Source organism: Sciurus vulgaris, assembly GCF_902686455.1.
Source record: "Sciurus vulgaris genome assembly, chromosome: 4".
Taxonomy (NCBI): Eukaryota; Metazoa; Chordata; class Mammalia; order Rodentia; family Sciuridae; genus Sciurus; species Sciurus vulgaris.
In genome coordinates, this window is record NC_136464.1 from 16,627,950 (window position 1) to 16,647,709 (window position 19,760).

The following is a 19,760-nucleotide window of genomic DNA, read 5'->3' on the forward strand; positions in this document are numbered from 1 at the left end:
AATAGTTCTCTTATTATAACTGATAGGACAAATAAGTAAAAACTGGTCAAGGATATAGTAGACTTGAGCAACATCATCAACCAACTTATCCTGATTGGTATTTGTAGAATACAGAATATTCTACTCAACAACACAGGTACAGGCAGCATTTTTCTCACAGGTACAGGCAGCGTTTACCAAGAGAGACTGTAATCTGGGTTGTAAAACAAGTCTCAGTAAATTTAAAAAGATTCAAGTCATAAAATTGTATTCCCAGAGTAAAATTTCTAATCAAATCAGAAATCAATAAAAGAAAGATATTTTTAAAAATTTCCTGAAATAAATAACTCAAAGAAGAAACTTTAGGATAAGTTAGAAAGTTCTTTGGATTTGATGAAAATTAAAACAATAAATTAGAATTTTTGCATGCCACTTGAGAGTATTTAGGGCTAAATTTATTGCACTAAATGCCTACAGTTAAAAAGATGAAGGTCTCAAATCAATTACCTCAGCTTCCACCTTGAGAAACATGAAAAAGATGAATTAATTAAATGTAAGTAAAGGAAAGGAACTGAAGATCAAAGTGAAATTCAGTGAAATAGAAAACTGACAGTAGAGAAAATTAAGGAAGCCAGAAGTTGATTTTTTGAAAATATCAACATCAACAAACCTCTATCTAGCAAGACACATCTGGAAAAACAGAGAGAAAATACAAATCATCAATATTAGGAGAAAAGAAGGAACCTAACTACAGATTCTATTGATAGGAATATGATAATAAAGAAATATTATAATCAACTTTATTTCAGTAAATTTGACAACTTAGGTGAAATTGAAAAATTTCTTGTTACATCTACTGATAAAGATTGCTGAAGAAGAAATAGATAATCTGAATAGCCACCATACCTATTTTAAAGCTTGGAATTGTAGATTTAAAAACCTTCACATAAGGAAAACTTGAGGTCTGAGTGGCTCTACTGTAACTTCCACCAAACACTTAAGGAAGGAAATTTCCTCAACCTAATACAAGACATCTATTTAAAAAATAAAACAAAAACTATAAATAACATCAAAGATTGATGGCTTTTCCTGTAAAATCAGAAGCAAGAAAAAAATGCTCATTTTCAGCTTTGCTATTTAACATTGTATAAGAAATTCTATCCTCAGCAATTAGGCAAGAAAAATGAATTAAATGCATCCAAATTGGAAAGGAAAAGGTAAAACTATCTCTATTAGCAGATGACATGAATCTATATAAAAACCCTCAAATAGTCCACAAAAAACTACTAGAGCTAATAAACAAATTCAGCAGCTTACACAATTAACACACAAAAATTAGTCTTATTTATAAAAGCCAGCAATAAATAATCTAAAAATGAAATTAAGAAGGTAATTCCATTTACAGTAGAATTAAAAAAAAAAAATCTAGGGATAAATTTAACCAAGGTGGTGAAAGTTTGGTACACTGGGAACTACAAAACGTTGCAGAAAGAAATTAAAGAAAAATAAATAAAAAGATATCCCATGTGAATGGAATGGAAGACTTATTATCATTAAAATGTTAATGCTATCCCAAAGCAATCTACAGATTCAACATTATCCCTATCAAAATTTTAGTGACTTTTTGCAGAAATGGAAAAGGTAATTCTCAAATTCATATGGAATTCCAAGGAGACTTGAATTGCCAAAACAATCGTGAAGATGAATAGAGAATACTCAGGCTTCTCAATTTCAAAACTTACTACAACACTATAGAAATCAAGATTATGGTTCTGGTGCAAAGATAAAAACACAGAGCAATGTAATAGAGTTGAGAATCCAGAAGAAAACCCACACATTATTGGTCAAGGTCATTTGATGAGGAAAGGATAATCTCTTTAACAAATTGTGCTAGGACAACTGAGAATCTACACATTTAAAAAAGTGAAGTTGGACTTATACATCTTATCAAACAAAAATGTTCACTCAAAAACCAATGACTCTAGCTGGGCGTCGTATTGTGCGCTTATAATCCTAGCAGCTCAGGAGACTGAGACAGGAGAATCTCGAATTCAAAGCCAGCTCCAGCAACTTAGTGAGGCCCTAAGCAACTCAGTGAGACCCTGTTTCTAAATAAAATACAAATACAATAAAATACAAAGGGTTGGGGATATGGCTCAGTGGTAAGTGCCCCTGAATTCATTCCTTGTACCGAAAAACAAAAAGCAAACAAATAAACAAGCAAAAAAAAAACAACAAAAACAAAAACAAAACAAACCAAACAAAAACCCCAAAACCCAATGACCCTAATTTGAGAGCTAAAAGCATACTATTTCCAGTAGACTACATAAGGGTAAATTTGCATAGCATTGGATTTAACAGTGAGTTCTTAAAAATGACACCAAAAGTACCAGCAACAAAAGAAAAAATAGATATATTGGATCTCGTCAAATTTACACACTTTCTTGCATCAAAGGACATTATCAAAAAAGTGAAAAGACAACCTACAGAACAGTGGGAAAATATTTGCAAATCACATATCTGATAGAGGCTTAATATAGAACTCCTAAAATGCAATAACAAAAACAACAACCCAATTTTAAAACATGGGCAAAGGACTTGAATAGACTTTTCTCTGAAGAAAATATACAAATGCTAAAAGGCACACGAAAAGTCGTGCAACACAAAAGGGAAATTAAAGTCACAATGAGAAACCACTTTGTGCTCTCTGGGGGGCTACATTAATAATCATGGACGTGGAAAGTAAGTGTCCAGTGAAGGTGTGGAGAAATTCAAACCCTCAGACTCTGCTGGTAGAATGCAAAATGGTCCACACACCATAGGAGACAATTTGGTGGCGCCTTAAAAAGTTAAACACAGAATTTTCATATGGCCCCTTGATTCCAATCTCGAGCATAAAGTTGAAAGAATTAAGATGGAAATTCAAATAAGGACACAGACACATGCACAATATCAGTGCGAGTCACAAGAGCTAACCACGGAAACAGCTCAAATGTCCATCAAGAAGTGCCTGGATCAACAATTTGTGGAATATACATACACTGGAACATTATCAAGTCATAAAAGGGATGAAGTAGTGATAAATGCTTTAACATGGATGAACATCAAAAACATTCTGCAGAATCAGAGAAGCCAGAAACTAAAGGTCACATACTGTATAATTCCATTTCTATGACATGTCCTGAACACACAAATCCCTAGAGCAAGAATGCAGATTGGTGCTTGACAGGGGCTCAGGAGAAGGGAGAACAGAAAGAAACGGCTCAGTGGGCGCAGGCTTTAATTCAGGAGTGAGGTCACGCTTTAGATTTGAATAGAACTGGTGGCTGTACCACATTGTGAATATGCTAACGGCCATCAAATCATGTCCCTTAAAAGGGTTAATTTAGGGCTCAGGATGTGCGGCTCAATGGTAGAGCTGCTTGCTTAACATGCACAAGGCCCTGGGTTCAATCCCTAGTGCTGCAAAAACTAAAATAAAATGGTCCATTTAATTTTTCCTAAAATCTGTCTTAAAAAGTTAAAAGACTTTCCACTCTAAAGGAATAAGCAACCATGCAAAGATTTATCATGAACGTTCATGGCAGTTTTACTTGTAATATCTAAAGACTGGAAGCAACCCATCTGTCCATCAACAGGTGATGGGTTAACAAACTGTATTGCACCCATACAATGGAATACTATTGGGGAATTAAAAGGAGCCAACTACTGATACATGCAACAGCAGAAATGAAGCTCAAAAGAATAGTGCTGAGTGAAAGGATCCAGACAGTGTTGATACTCTATGGTGATATTTATATAAAATTTACATACTATTTATTTTTTGATATTTATATAAAATTCAAGACTATTCCAATTTATATATAGAAAAAGCAGAGCAGTGGTTGTCTGGGAAAATGTGTGTGCATGGAAGATGGGGAGGCAAAGAATAAAAAATCTTGTGGGATTGACAGGTAGGTGCATTATCTTGATGGGGCGATGGCATCTCGGTGTATACCTATGTCAGAAACTTAGCAGATTGTAAACTGAAACCTGTCTATTGTAGGTCAATTATACCTCAACAAAGCTTTTTGAAAAAAGAAACCAAACAAATTAATGTGAAAAAAAATTAAACCTCTTCCTACCATCTCATTCTTCCATTCTACTAGGTAAAGTAAAGGGATATATAATTTTGCAAAAATCTATATACAGATGTTCATATCAACTTACTTTGTAATAGGCAAAGGCTGGAAACAAGCTAACCATTTTGTCGCTAGGTAACAAATTATGGCACATCCATAGAATAGGGATATTATTGAATAAACAGGACAAACTATTAATACAACATCATGAGTGAACTTCAAGAGTTAGGGTGAGCGGAATAAGACAGACTACATGGACTATAAGAAGTACCATAAGATTCCGTTTGTGTAAAACTCAGGCAAATACAAAGACAGAAGGCAAAGCTGGGAGAAGCAGGACTGAGTGCTAGAGGGAAGAACTCCCAACAGGCCTAAGAAAACTTTGGATGGTGATGGTTGTGTTCACTACCTTGATTGGGTGGTTTCCCAGGTGAATGCATCTGTCAAAACTTATCACGGTATTACACTTCATAGTATTCTTCTGTTTGTTTATTTATTTAGTGGTACTAAGGATTGAACCCAGAGGGACTTCACCACTGAATGACATCCCCAGCCCTTTATATTTTATTTTGAGACAGGGTCTCATGAAGTTGCCCAGGCTGGCCTTGAACTTGAGATCCCCCTTCCAGTTGCGGGTGTGTGCCACCGCACCGGGTTCAGAGAGTATACTTCAAATATGTACAGTTTATTGCATGACAATTATAATAAATGATAATAAAGCTATTAAAAATATGACCAATCTAAAACTCATGACCAGGCTATGTCTGTGCTCAAAATACTTTGAGGGTTCCCAATCAGATGGGGTCAAGGTCTGGTCCCATGTGGTGACGCCCTTCTGCACCCTCATCCTCTACGCTCCCCGTTCCTACCGTAGGATCTCATTCTTGTCTGACACATTCTGCCTCTGAACAACTTCCTGTTTTTATTCCTGCCAGCTCTTCTGCTGAAATGTATTTTCTTTTCCAGTCTCTTTTAAGACCCTGCTCATCCTGTAAGGTTCAGTTCAAATACCTTCTCCATAAAGCTTCTCTGCATTTCCACAACTCCTCACAGGATTTTCTTCTTCAGATTCCACAGCATTTTGTCTCTATCTCCAGATTACAACAAAGCCTGACTACACGAGTTGGCCTTTATTTTTCAATACAGCTACTTGTGCGTGCTTCTCTTAACGTTCCAGTGAAATGATAATAGTGCAATGACTCTATTAATCTATCTGCATTGCACACACAATATGAACTACGCAGACTTACAGGGTATTTGTAAATATTTTTTTAGTTGAATGGGATAAATTGGTTTCCAAGTTACTTCATCCTAAACTCTGCTCTTATAACAGTCACCTATAATGAATTATGTAAACACGAGCCATGATAATAGACTAATACACCTAAGCTACCCTCATCACAAGCCTTCATAACAATTTAGGCAGTTCCTCTAAGTGAGAATTTCATGCAAAGTTAGGGAAATCCATCCCCACCTTTGCTGGGTCATTGCTTGTTATCAAGTCACAAATGGAACATTTGGCCCACAAAAATCAGAAAATGTGAACTTTCTATACAAGTCAGCTCCTACAAGATAACGAAGTGAATCCAAAATTTGTGCTACATTCTCCAAACCAAGAATCATGGTCCCAGAATGTCCACCCTTGATCCCCCACTGAAACCAGTGTGTGTGTCCTGGTCAGCTTGATGGGATTTGTTTTTCATTTTTGACAAAAAGATGTTTCCTTTTGAGATTATGCCCCATGGGTACCTGGACTCTCTGGAGATTTGCTGTCCATATGGCCGTCTGTTCTCACCTGTCAAAAAGAAGGGTTAAGTGTCAGTTGGTCTCCAAACAACTGTATGCTTCTTCCATCAGCCACTGAAGTACTGAGGATCAAGATGGTGCTTGTGAATGCTGGGGAGATGGGCTCTGGGGTGTCCCCTTTTCGTTCCTTCTTTAGTATTTTCTTCCCTGCCCCTGAGGCTGGCGGTGGCCATGGTGAGGTGGACAAGTCCAAGCAGCTGTGCTTACCAAGTGGGTGGTCTGTGGGTGTGTTGTAAAGGTGACTGAAGGAGCCGTCTTTCCAGGGCTTTCTCCGTCCCTGCATCAAGAGCAGATCTGACGAGAGAGCCCTGGGTGACGGCAACACCAAGCAGGAGAGATAAGGACAGGGCAGAGGGCAGGAGTCCACAGATGGGATGCAGGCGAGGAAGCATTGCTGGCTAGAGGAAGGACTAGAGAAGAGAGAAGCCCTCCTCCATGCCAGGGGCTGGCCTTCTCCCAAGGGAAACGAACAGGCAAGGCCAGGGCAGCCAGGGTGAACTGGGGAGAAGGCACAGGGCCTTTACCGTCCCACTGCCGTGAGCCCCCCTCCTGATGGCCCTTTCTTCAGCATAAACTTATTCATTCCTCCAAAAGTAGAAATGACTCATCTCTGAGTGACAGAAAGGAACATGTTAAGATTAAGACATGTCCTCACAGCATCCTTTTGGTGCTTTGTCAGAGGCATGGAAGAGCTATTTGAAGACCAGTGGGGGAGATTTCCCGGATCCTAAAATCACACCTATCCTGCCTAGGGAAATTGCCTTCCTGAGGTATCTTGTGCAATAACAGTAGTGATGATTTGAGCAAATTTCAGCCTTTCTGGGGCATGTGAAGGCTTTGTTCAAGAACTAGTGCCCTTGTCCCTTGTCACGCTCTGTGCAATGCCTGGCGAGAATGCCACGTTCTTGAGGTCAAAGGCCTTTGTTCCCTGAAGATCAATTCTGTACAAGGAAGAGGAATAATATAAATTACTTAACTCTTTGCCCATCCCCCTCAAAGCAGGGACAATATTAAAAAAAATCATCCCTGAGATTTAGTATTGAATTCATGAGCTTCCTTCCAATTCTAGGCTATTAATGCCTGAGTAAGTATTAGGAACGAGCGGTTATCACCCTTCTAAGTCACCCATGCTCCCTCCCACGTGAGCAATGAGATCAAGCTCAGCTGGAGCACTATACAAGCGGTGATGAGCTGTGGCCAACATATTTTAAAGCACTGTGTTTACTTCAAGCTGTTTTGGGGCTGTTATTTGTCATTAAGCCCCAAGTCATTTCTTCTGATAAAATACATCACTATTTTTAACGCCTGTCTTGTTTATAAAGGTCAAGAGTAAAATCCTTCCAAGGATAGCAGTTTGAGGACTTCCTGCAGGTTCACATTTCAGAGTTTGTACTTAATCCCCATCCTGGCACCAGCGCTCAGAATGAACAGGTGGAGTTCAGGAAGCCAGGGGAAGGGTGCTCATTGCCCGCATCAGCATATGCTATTTCTTTTGTGTCTCAGAAGTGTTTCATTTGGAGGTAGCCTGTGTTACAAATGGAAAACTGCATTTGAGAGAGGAGGAGTTAGGTGACTTGGACCTGGGTCCCCTGGTGTCACCGGGCACCAGATTGATGCTTAAGTGCACTCCTGATGACTTCCACACTCCTGTGCACCGTGAGTGGCAGAGTGTGCTCTGAAGGATATCTCTGGCTTCCAGCGTCTGTGAAGAGCTTCAAAGTCACCTGTGGGGACCACTCTTCCCACTTCTCTCCACCAACCACAAAATGAGGCAACAGATAAGGCCACAGGGTATGATAGTTTAGTGGGTTAACTGTGGGGTCTGGGTTTTAATTGCATCCCCATCAGTTATGAGAGACGTGATCTTGAATACATGGCAGAACCCCTGCATGCCTCCATTTCTTCATCTGAGACCATCTGATGAAGAGCACTCAGTATTTATTAGGAACTCAATAAATACTAGTTTTCAGGTCCTTTCAGTGCAGATATTCTATGATTGTTTAACAATGGCTAGCATTTATTGAGTATAACAGGAATTTGTAAGTGATATGTACAGAGAGCCTCATAACACTACTATGATGCTTATATTATTTTTACAATGATATAATACCAAGTGACAGACAAGGAGACAGTTATTAGAAAGATCAAACCACTTTGCCTTGGAGCACACAATTAAAAAGAAACAGAGCCAGCATCCCAACTTGAAAGTCAGTCTTCCTCACTTTGCCCTTCCCATCTAAGGAACAAGAATGAAATCTTTCCCGAGTTGTGTCTGCATTTCTTGTTGCTGTCCCCAAATAAACAAACGAACAAACAAGCAGAAAAACCTTTCCATTCATCTCTTTGGTCTCACTCAGGAGCATCTCTCCAATTCACTGCCTCAGCTGTTCATTACAATGTCACTTGTGGTTTGTGGAGTATGATACTAAGAGGTCCTATTTCCTTTCTGTATAGCTTAAGAAGATTAGGAAGAAAAGACCATAAAAACAAGATTTCTCAATTGCCAAACTTGCAATTTTCCATTTTCAATTTTGCAACTGCTCTATAGCAAAAAGCTTCCAGAGCACCACGGTCTTGAGAATCCAAACCAGTCACATTAGAAAGTACTTACTGGAAGTTGGTCCAGCTCTCAGGGAAGTGCCTTGTCCTCTGTGTCTCCTGAACTCCACCAGTTCAATGTGAGCTCTGGTGCCAGAGTGGGATTAAGGGTGAGCTCTGTTTGAAATGTGAACCAGCAGGAAGTTCTCAAACTCTAACTGTTGAGAAGAGTTTACTGCCACAAATTCAAAAGGAAGCTGGTGCCCTAGGGGAAGTCCTGGGCTTTCATTCTTCTTATGGCTTGGCACACAACTGCCCTTGGTGTTCCAGGTATCTAATACCAAAAAATAAAAGCAAACATAAAAAAAAAAAGTCTTATGAGACTTTGAACCACAGTCACAATAACTCTTATTGAGGACAATGCTAACCCAGCCTTGACCTTCTACAGTGACTACCACTGAAACAATTCCTTCGCTTCCCACCCATCCATATCTTACCTGTATCCTCCTGGGGAGGGTAGGAAGGATTCCTTTGTACCAGATGAGGAAACAGAAGCCTGGCTCCTCTAACACACTCATACGTGCCAATGGTTTCCAGGAAGAGCTGCTCACTCACCCTTGACGGGTTTCATCAATATGGTAGTGCAGACCATCGGCAGCTCCTAACAGTGCGTAGGTTGCACCAATGGCCACCCTGAGACCTGCTGAGTGGTGTTTGGCCACCAAAGGGCCTTACGTATATTTACATATTCTTTGGGGAAAAGGGAAGGATGTTAATGAGTTTTATCCTGTTAAATCACCTTTCAATGAAAATACTTCATCTTTCATTTTAATCCTTTTCATTCTCATTAGAAGAGCTGGGATCCAGTCAGCTCTGCTCTACATTCATTGCCTGGATCTCAAAGTTACTTAGATTCTCTACTTCCTCATCAACAAAATGAGATGGATAATTCTGACTTCATGGGATCTTTTAAAAATTGAAGATTTCCCATATAAAAAGCACTTAGCACAGTGTTGCTAAAGCACATACTTAGCATTCCATAAAGGTATTCCTCTGTTTTTCTCTTTTGCACCCTATGGAGAGAATAGATCTTATTGGTTTCTTTATTTGGCCAACTTAATTGACCCTCAGGTATGTAGAAATGCTTGATTTATTGTTCACCTCCTGTACAGGACTGGTTTTGCTTGGTTTAGGAGAAACAATTTCTCACAATGTATTTCCTGAATGTTTCTTTGGGCAGCTTTTGGCCCCTCTCAAAATAGTCTCATATCTTTACATCTGGTCTAGTTAAAGCTATTACTAGTGGTAGCTCTAAGTAGTTCTTAAGAAGCTTGTGCTGATGTCCACTTACTTGGGAACTTCCATGCTACAGACAGTCCGTCATTATAGTACAGAGACCAAAAAAGGAAGAGAGAAAGTGATTTCAACAATTGTGTTCCTTTGGAAAAGTTGCTCATAAAAGGTTAGACAGATAGATGTTCCACCTGTCCATTCATCCATCTCACCCTGATCCAGTCTTTTTTTTTTTTTTTTTTTTTTTTTTTTTGGTCTTATTTTCCAATAGAAACTCTTTGGGAAAGAATTTAATATGTTCTACAGGTAAAAGAAGAACTAGGAGCAAACAAAAAGTGGCTCAGACATCAAATACTAAACTGGTGAAATCTAAACACATTTATGAAATGCAAGCATAATTTTCCTTATTAGTTGTCTCCATCCACCTGTAAGAAGGCTGAGGTCAAATATCTGCTGCAAATAAGCAATTGCCCATTTACTTGAAATAGCAGATGAGTTATTTCATGACTGCTAATTATGCTTCCCTATCATGAAATTTCTCTCTAGTTTTCTGCTGCCCCTTAACAAAATCACAACTGAACGATTTATATTACCTGAAAATACCCATTATTTACTGCAAATTTTTATTTTACCTAGCATGTTTTATTTAATCACAACAATTTTGCAGGATAAGTACTATTCCTTAATTTCAAAAGGAAGAGACTGAAATTTGAAGAGATGAACTAGTTTCATAAGTCATGCAACTCATAAGTGACAGACATTGAACTCACCTGTTTAACTCCAAAGCTGGCATGTGTTCTTTTGTACTCTACGTAATGTGAGTCCTGAGTTGGGACCACTTACCCAGGGCTCTCAGCCGACTCTGCTACTGATTGATGGTGTGACCTTGCCTAGGTTGCCAGGGAGACTCAGGGAGGAGGTGACATCTCTGCTGGTCTCATGGGCTGGAGTAGATGAGGTTCCATTTACCTCCCTGCTCCCTTCCACTTCCCAATAGCCCCTGGTACCCACGTTGCTCTTGGAAGCTGGACACACTCTTGACTGCATTGTGCCCAGGATGCTGATTCTTTTCTTCAGGGCAGTGTATTTTGTGGACAGGAGAGCATTTGCTTTCATGAGGGAAGCTACCTTGATGATGTCCAGAAAGGCCAAAACTGAAACAATCACACACACAGCAGTAGTCCTGATGGTGTGGTCGACTTTCACCAAACTGCTTGAATTCATTCTTTCTCTGCACTTTTCCACTGTGAATAATTGAAATTTCCTTGCCTGTTTAATTAAACTGTTCATCAGGGAGGCATTAATCTATTGGCACATCTAGCCTGTTATACATTTAGCAAAGTGGACTTCAGAAAAAATATAGAAAAGGAAGGCGATTCAAAACAGAATAGTATTCACTAGCATGGAGTCAGACTGCCAGGGGTCATGGATGTGCTCTGTGATCTTGGAGAAGTCCCTTAACTTCTTTATGCATCAGTTTCCTCATCTTTAAAATGGGAACGATGATGGTACCTACTTGATAGACTCATTATGAGGGTTAAATGAGCTGGTATTTGGAAAGATCTTAGAACACTTCTTGGCACACAGTGACACTTTATAAGCAAGGGATTGTGTCTGTAATTTGTTATTGACTCCACCTCTAAAGAATGGGGCTGGGCTCCCCTCGGAATCTGAAGACTTTCCAAAGCATTTTACAAGGTGACAAAGTCATTCTTTTGGGGGTGTCCATCATTCTTTTTACACCCTACATACATAAATAAAGATCCTAGGAGGATCAAAATCACCTGGGGGGAATCTAGCAGTAAATGCCATGATGGAGTGAAACACAGCAGACCGAGAATGAGACAGGAGTTCATGCTTCTGTTCTGCTTCAGCTCATGGGAGACTCAGGCCTGTCCCCTTTCTCCCTCTAGGGGGATCTGGTGGTGGCCAGATGATCTCCAGGGACCTAACATGTCTGATAGTCCCCGAGTCTCACACCACCACCTTCATTGAGTCTACAGCTTACCATTTACAAAGCATTTGCACAGGGTCTTCTTCTGCTCACACATAAGCCTTATTAGAAGCACTGTACAGACATTATTCTCCCTGTTTTATATCCAGGAAGGAAAAGCTAGATGTCAAGGCTTGGATTTGGAATGTTCCCCGAAGTCTCTTGTGTTGAAGGATTTGTCCCTAGTGCAGTAATGTTGAGAGGTAGGGCTTTTAGGAAATGGATGGATTGTGAGGGCTCTAACCTCTTTAGCAGATTAATCCATTGTATGGATTAATAATTAGAATATACTACTGGGAGGTGGTGGGAACTATAGCTGGTTGGAGGAAGTTCACTGGGGTGTGTTCTTGAGAGCTATATCCTGTTCCTGGCCCCCCTCTCTCTTTCTCTCTGTGCTTCCTGGCTACCATGAGCTGAGAAGCTCTCCTCTATCACACCTTTCTATCACGATGCTTCTGCCTTGGAGTCAGCTGACTATGGACTGAGACCTCTGAGATGGCGGGCCAAAAAAACTTTTCCTCATTTAGGTTGTTTATGTCAGGTATGTTGGTCACAGTGACAAAAATGGACTAAACGTAAGCTGCTAAAAGGTTTATGCTAAGTAAGTTACCACTAGAGTAAAGCAGCTGAATCCCACTGGGAAACTGGGGATTGGTGTTAAACACCTGCCGCAGAGTTAGTCCATTTTGGGATGAGGGAACTCTGATATTCAAATACTACCTCCTACCAATGTTAGGGGACATTAATTTATTGGCACTTCTACCCTGTTGGACATGTGTCAAAGTGGACTTTGGAGGTCAGAGGAATCCTCCAGATAAAACCATGTGTACTCTGGCAGTTGGGAGGAGGCCAGTGGCTGATGGAATTGGCATGGGGGACATGGGTAGTTACGGTGTCACTGTTACCTGGAAATAGGCCTCAAAATGGAGTTTTTAGTTGGGCATATGACTATCCTGAATTCCATCGGGGTTCTGAGGGTAAGGAAATAGGGACGTGTTGTAGACTAAATAATGCCACTCCCTAAAGAGATCTACATCCTAATCTTCAGAATTCATGAATGCTACCTACCATGGCAAAAGGCACTTTGCAGACATAAGTTAAGGGTCTTGAGATGGGAAGATGAGCCTGGCTTACCAGGTGGACCTGATGTAGTCACAAGGGCACTTATAAGGAAGAGGTGGGAGGTCAGGGGAGAGAGATGCTACAGTGATGCTTCTAAAGAGGAAGGAAGGGACCGGAAGCCAGGGAATGTGGGTAGCTTCTAGAAACGGGAAAAGGCAAGGAAATGGATTCTTCTCTAGAGTTGACGGAAGGAGTCAGTCCTGCAGACACCTTGGTCTTAAATTTGTGACTTCCATAATTGGAAGGGAATAAATTTGCATTGTTTTAAGGTGCTAAATTTGTTGTAATTTGTTAAAGCATCAATTGGAAAGTAATATATAGAAAGTGAAGATGAAAGAGTCCATGGAAGAGTCTCTTCTATGTATCTGTTGGGCATCTCAAACAACTTCCATAAAACAGAAATCTTGATTTTCACAGTTCTAACTCTTCCCACCAAATCTATTGCCAGTTGCAGGAAACAATCATTTCCTCCACCTGCTTAGACATCAACCTAGGATTCATCCTGAATTCCTACCCTTTTCTGTCTGCAAATCCGGCTGGCTCTATTTTCAAAATAAAGCCCAAATATGTGCAGCATTTTACAAGTCAGTCAAACTTTCAGAAAGTGGTCAAAAAAAAAAAAAAAAAAAAAAAAAAGAGCCCATATCTGACTCCCCTCCCCTCATTGAGCATGGAGGGGAGTCAGATCCTCTAACCTACCATCATACCATCATCTCTCACCTGGGCCATTACGACAGCCTCTCACTTGGGTTTCCATTTTCTTTTTCTCCTTAATACATTTTTTAGAGTGTCTTTTACAACATGCGACAGGTTCATCACTTCCCTGCGCAAATTCCCCAGTGTTTTCCCATTTTGACAGAGTGAAATCCACGGGCTCACCATCATGCTCTTGTCCTGCCTACCTTTCCGCTCTGTTTCCCAGCCTACTCTGCAGCGCTTGTGTTCCTGATGTTTCTCATACAGGTCCAGCTGGGTATCTGCTTCAGGGCCTTTGCACTTGCTGCTTGCTCTGCCTAGAACTCTCTGCACATATCCCCACAGCCTCCCTCATTCCACCCAGATTTCTGCCTAGAAGTTACTCTCCCCGGAGGTCTTTCTCAGCCATTCCAACAGCCCATCTCCTTCCTACCTTGTTGTTTATGTGCCCCATGTCCTACTTTTTCTTCTCAAGACTTTTCACTATAGGAAATGATATTAACTGTTGTTTCTTGACTAAAATATAAATTCTATGAAGACTAAGACTACTTGGTTACCTGCCCTCTCCCCCAGGCCAGGAACAGCACTTGGCACTAGCTCAATAAATATTTGTTGTTGCAAAGAGACATATGTTTTATTTATATGGTTATTTCCTTTTAGGTATCAGGGACAGTGAAGAACAAGAGGTGGCTTTCTGCAGAGCTGTGGTTTCCTGAGAACACGGAGCTGTGCATTTTTACATAACCACCCACATCTATATCTTTATGCCTGAAAAAGAAATTGGTCGTCAGCTCCCACAAGCCCTGCCAATAGAAGAGAAATTGTGAACCAACTGTGATTTGCAAGCACAAATCCTCCAACACAGCCCTTTTCAATCACAAATGGATCTTTTTGCACTCTCATATGAGAAGGACAGTTGCTCCCATTGTGATATGTGGCTATTAGATGCTGGCTGGTTAATTACAGCAAATTCTTACCTGGAATTCTTAACCTAACCCACTATTTCTAGCATCCAAATCTCTTAGTTCTTTAAATGTCCATGCTGTTTTGCCCTTAGTTACTAATGTTATTTTAAAATGTGAAAGTTGTAAGAAGGTCTTTTAAAGTTGATTGAATATACTTATTTTTACAAATTCCCTCCTGGTATTTCTTTGTTGTTTTCTTCCTCAACCCCTTCTTTCAGCCAGTCTTACCAAAGGCCATAGCTATCCCCCAGCACCCTCCTCTGGCTCCAAAGTTTCTCAACTGTTCATCTCACCCTGTCCTAGGCATTGGGCCTCTTGTTGTTAAGCTTGGCTGAAAAAGAAACGTTGCAGGAGGAGTTTAGCAACAGCGATTCCTGGGTCCCAGCTTCACAGACCCTGACTTGGCCTGACTGGGATGCTGCTTGGGCATTGGCACTAGAAAAGTTCTCCAGTGACTCTAAGGTGTCTGGGGTTTAGAAATGCCATATTGAGTCACTCTGCTAGATCTTCAGAAGTCCTCTTTGAAATTTTCATACATCTCCTGGAATCAATAAGGATTTGAGTTTTGCTGGATGACTGCATTTTTAAAATAATACCCACCAAAGGAGATGTCTCCTCACGTGATCCGAGAGCTCTGTGGTGCTTTCAAAGTCTTTTTTACATGTTATTTCTCTGACTCTTCCCAACATCTTTGTGAGGTGGGCCCTCAGGGCCAAGAGGAGGCCACAGCGCTACAGCAATGGTCTGTATAATAGTCAGCATGACATGACTGCCAGATTTCTGGCAAACAACAAACAAGCACAACAAAAAAGAATCCCACCAAAACAAGGGGTCCAATCAAAAATTGAAATTTCAGAAAAACAATGAGTAGTTTCTTGGTGGAAGTATGTTCCATGCACTATTTGGGATATACTTATTTTGAGCAATTGTTTTATCTGAAATGCAGATTTAGTTGGTGTCAATTTAAGTAACAACAGAAAGAGCTTCTCCAAAGATGCTGGAATTATTTGGGAATAAAGAGTGCAATAGGAATATGCGTGCCACAGTAAAGAGAACGTGTGCTTATTTAGGGAGGCAAGGGAGACAAGAGTTTTTAAAATAGAGAGGGTTACATAAGTATTTTTGAAATAATTATCTGGATGACAAGCATCAGTAACAAGGGTGGCATCAGTCCACGGCTGGATTGGCAGTTGCTGGGCGGATGTCCTCACAGTGGGCTTTCTGCAGAGTTGTGGTTCTGGCATGACAGTACTTGTTATCAGACACGAGATTACATCATGCCTGCGAAGATTCCTCCTTCCTGGCCCTATTTATTATTTATTTATATTTTGTGAGGGCTTGGCATAAGTGACTCCATTATGATTCTGACAACTCTCACACTGGTACCTTGTATTTTATCTGGCGACTCTGGACTCGGTACCCATTCCTCTTCTGCAGGTCAGGTGAGTTTTGGCCATTCTTTTACCTTCCTATAGTAGCCAGGGGCTTTGCCTCAGCTCTGGGTCCACATTCTTCTCCTCCTTTGCACAGGTAATCACTGTCCTCAGGCAGAGTCTCCTCTGTACTTTAGAATCCAATTGCAGGGGGCTGTGGTTGTGGCTCAGTGGTAGAGCGCTTGCCTAGCACATGGGAGGCACTGGTTTGATCCTCAGCACCACATTACAAATAAATAAAATAAAGGTATGAAAAATACAATAACATTATTTAAACAAGTTTTTTAAAAAGAAAAAGAATCCAATTGCACCTCCTTTCCCACCTTCCTAATTTCTGTCTGTGGCCTGATTTCTATGAAGTCGGGCTGATTTAAAAACACAACCCCAGGTTCACTGAGTATGTTCTGTGTGCAGACATCGTGTTAAGTGCTCATTATTTCATTCATTCTTTACAAGATCCTTGGAGGTAGGTACCATTTCCTGGGTACCTGCATAGGACTATTTCTATTTGAAGATAGAAGCAGACGTTTGGAAAGCAGACTTTTGAAAAGGTTAAGAGACTCCTTAAGTTGGTACAACTTGGAGATGCCAAAGGTGGGATTTGAACCTGGTGCTGTCTGACACCAGAGTCTTTTTGTCTTAACTAGCACAGTAGTAAGACAACAGTCCTAAGACCTTGTGACTTTGCTAGTCAAGTTTGTACCTTATTTAGTTTGACTTTCTGAAGCCCCTGGGATTTGGAACAACCACTGGATAAACCTTTTCTATTCCAAGTGGGTGGCTTAGAGATTAAAAATGTTGGCAATATAGCAATCCATAAGACATATACATATTCTTGGAAACCTTATTTTTAACCCTAAAAAAAAGAAGTGTCACCAAAAGGCTTTTGAAGAAAGACATCAGCAACCATAGCCAGCCCAGTAAACTCTAAATCAACCCAGGGATGATGTTCTTTAATAACACTTTTGCTGAAACTAACAGGGCAAAGGGTTTTTGCTGATTCTGGGTAACAAGCCACGGAGATGGATCATAGAGGCTATTTTCTAAGTGTTCCATATCTTTTTTGGTATGAGCTGCTCTTTGAGCTTTAGCATTCTGTAAATATTTGTGCAATTAATGTATGCTGGCAAATATCTCAAGAGAAAAGCAGGCTTCATAATGCCAAGCAAAATTCTAATTAGCAACACAAAAGAAAAAGAATTGGTCTCTTTCATCTCCGTGCTTCAAAACCGTCAGCGCTTAAAGCTGGAAGCTTCAGAAAAGATAATTTGCAAAAGCTGATTTGCCAAAGCTTTTATGAGTTGGTCCTATACCCTAATGTTAAAAACATTCACTTGAGAATTATCTGTTCCTTTCCCTGCTGAACAATGTCAGTAATGTTAAAGGGAACATTTTGCATTGTGGGGGTGAGTGACCTGCCGTGTCTAGAAACGACGGGCTAAGTGATTTATTGGAGAGGAAGCGGGGAGGTACACCCGCTGACACCGCTGGGGAAGCCAGTGCACCGGGACCATCTGTTGGCAGCTGTCTGCTGGCTGGACCCTCTCTTACAGCCTTTCTTAACAAGATGTCCTGGGCTTGAAGTTTCGAGGCAGACTCTGGAAATTCCTGGGCAAGAGGGTCCCAGTTCTGAGCACACTTACGCCCCAAATCCTTTGCTATTTGATGTGGGGCAAGGATCAGTCTGCGGGTCGGCGGTCAGTGCTCCACTGGCCCTTTGGTGTCCTTTCCAGCTGCTTAATTTAGGCTTTGCTGTCACTTGTGCAGATCTACAAGGGAGACTTTGGTATCTGTTGATTGTGCTACAATCACCTTCATCGGACTCTCTAATTCCTGGTTTCAGACCTACTGAATTGTAATGGGGTGAGGTGGGGTAGGAATCTGCCTCAAATGGACCCTCCAGGGATTCTCAGGCACCTAAAACTTGAGAATCATAAAGGAACTAACTTCTACCCACCAGTCATAGCTTCCTCTCCATTGTCTTCCCCTTAGTCTTGTCAAGATGTTGGAATAATGAAAAATGATACTGTCTCTGGGTCCCCAGGCAGAAGGGCACCCCTCGACTGGATTCCAGAGTAAGGTCCACACCACTCTGTCTCAGCTGCTAGTTTACTGGAGTGATTGGTTCACCTCCTTCAGGGTGAGCATCATTTCTTGGGTCATTTTTCCAGTCCCATCCCTTACCTGGCAATCCCATCTGGCAATTACTAGGACTTCATAACTATTCACTGTAATTCAATCTGGGGCAATCCCTGCATCTCTGGGAGACCTGTCTGAAAGCACACATTAGAGAGCACCATCAAGGAGCCCTGGAGGAGGAAAGAGCAAGGCGAGGGCCTAGGGGGCCAGCACCCATTCCTGACTTCGACGTCACTGTCACCATTGCCAGCATCTTCACAGCATCAGCATCTTTGAGATCTGTCATTCATGGATTGCTGCGCAGCCAGGGCACTGAGCTCTGGGCCTCCCACTGAACCCTCACATTACTACCTGCCTGTGCAGAGGAGGGAACTGAAGGGCCGCCCAAAATCAAGTGGTCAAACGGCACAGCTGGAATCAGAACTTGGATCCAACACAGAGCCTAACTTTTAAACATGGAGAGTTAAAATCACCTCTGCTAAGAGTTCCATGCTTCGCCGATTGAGCGTATGTCTCAAACAACTGAAGCTGAAACTAGCAGCACAGACCAAACCTATTTTGTCATTGACACTTCCCTCTGTTTCCCAGATCTTTCACAAACCCTGTGCTGTTTGCTTGGGTCGGACCAGCGAAGTTCAACAGGTGCTCAGCCTCGGTGTCTGCAGACATAATTTCCAAATTTAAATCCCTTGACAGTGTTTGGCTTTAAATGATTAAAACAAATTTGTTAGAAAACTACAGTGCCATAAATATTTATAGTGCCAACTTATATATGGCTGTTGGGTTTTCAACAGTTGTTCATGTACTTCTGAGAGGGCTCTTCATGCATGAACCTACAAGCTAATAGAGTTTCCACATCTACATCAGGGCTGCAGTGGTGGCTGGGCTTTCCAAATATGTCCTTGGTGTGTTTGTGTTAATGATTTATGAATCCAAAAGAATGACTTGCCATCTGATCCAAAACAAAACCCCAAGTGATCAATGACCTGAGGGCATCCTGGCAAGGAGAGGTAATAATTCTCCCTGTGGGCTCCAAGGGCAGGTGGGGGAAGGCAAACCCTGAGGCTCCAGGGCACAGCAGCTCCTGTTGCCAAAGAAAACTCCCAAGTGCAATTCACATTCACAGTCACTTTAAGAACATATAAACAATCTTATTATATCACTCAGTGAAGGCTTGTTTAAAATGGAGATAGACAAAGTGCAAAGCATGTCATGTTCCTTAAGGGTATGCTATGGTTTGAACATATTCCCCAAGAGTCCAGGTGGTGTTAACTTAGTCCCCAAATTCATACTTTGATGGAAGTAATTAGGATTAGACAAGGTCATGAGGGTGGGGCATTAGTGGCTCACATGTGAGAGACCTGAGCTAGCATGCTCACTCTGTCTCACCATGGATGCCCTCCACCATGATAAGATGTAGCAAGAAAGCCCTCACCACATGCTAATCAGATGTTGGTGTCATTTTCTTGGACTTCCAAGCCTCCAAACTGTGAGTTAAATGACACCTTTTTCTAAAAAAATAAATTACCCAGTCCATGGTATATTCAGTTGCAGTAGTAGAAAATGGACTGAAACAGAGTATCATGCAGTTTCATAAGAGTTTTGCTCTCTCCATTTTATGGAACACATAAAATATAGTCCATGCCCTTAACACCGAAATTCTCAAAGCCTAATG

At 41.1% G+C, this 19,760-nt stretch overlaps 1 protein-coding gene across 2 annotated transcripts in view; it reads right to left on the reverse strand.

Moving 5' to 3' along the window:
* PLEKHS1 (pleckstrin homology domain containing S1) overlaps positions 1-8,612 on the reverse strand; it is a 29,399-nt gene extending 20,787 nt beyond the window's left edge. The window contains exons 1-2 of one of the 2 annotated variants that reach the window (XM_079136300.1): positions 8,518-8,612; positions 5,850-5,895 (exon numbers count right to left, since the gene is read on the reverse strand). In XM_079136300.1, the coding sequence (XP_078992426.1) occupies positions 5,850-5,877 (28 nt within the window). In that variant the 5' untranslated portion in view covers positions 5,878-5,895; positions 8,518-8,612. Of the gene's footprint in view, positions 1-5,849; positions 5,896-6,113; positions 6,227-8,517 lie in introns of those variants that run through there. The other variant, XM_079136299.1, reaches the window with a different exon arrangement.
* Positions 8,613-19,760: the final 11,148 nt, after the last annotated feature.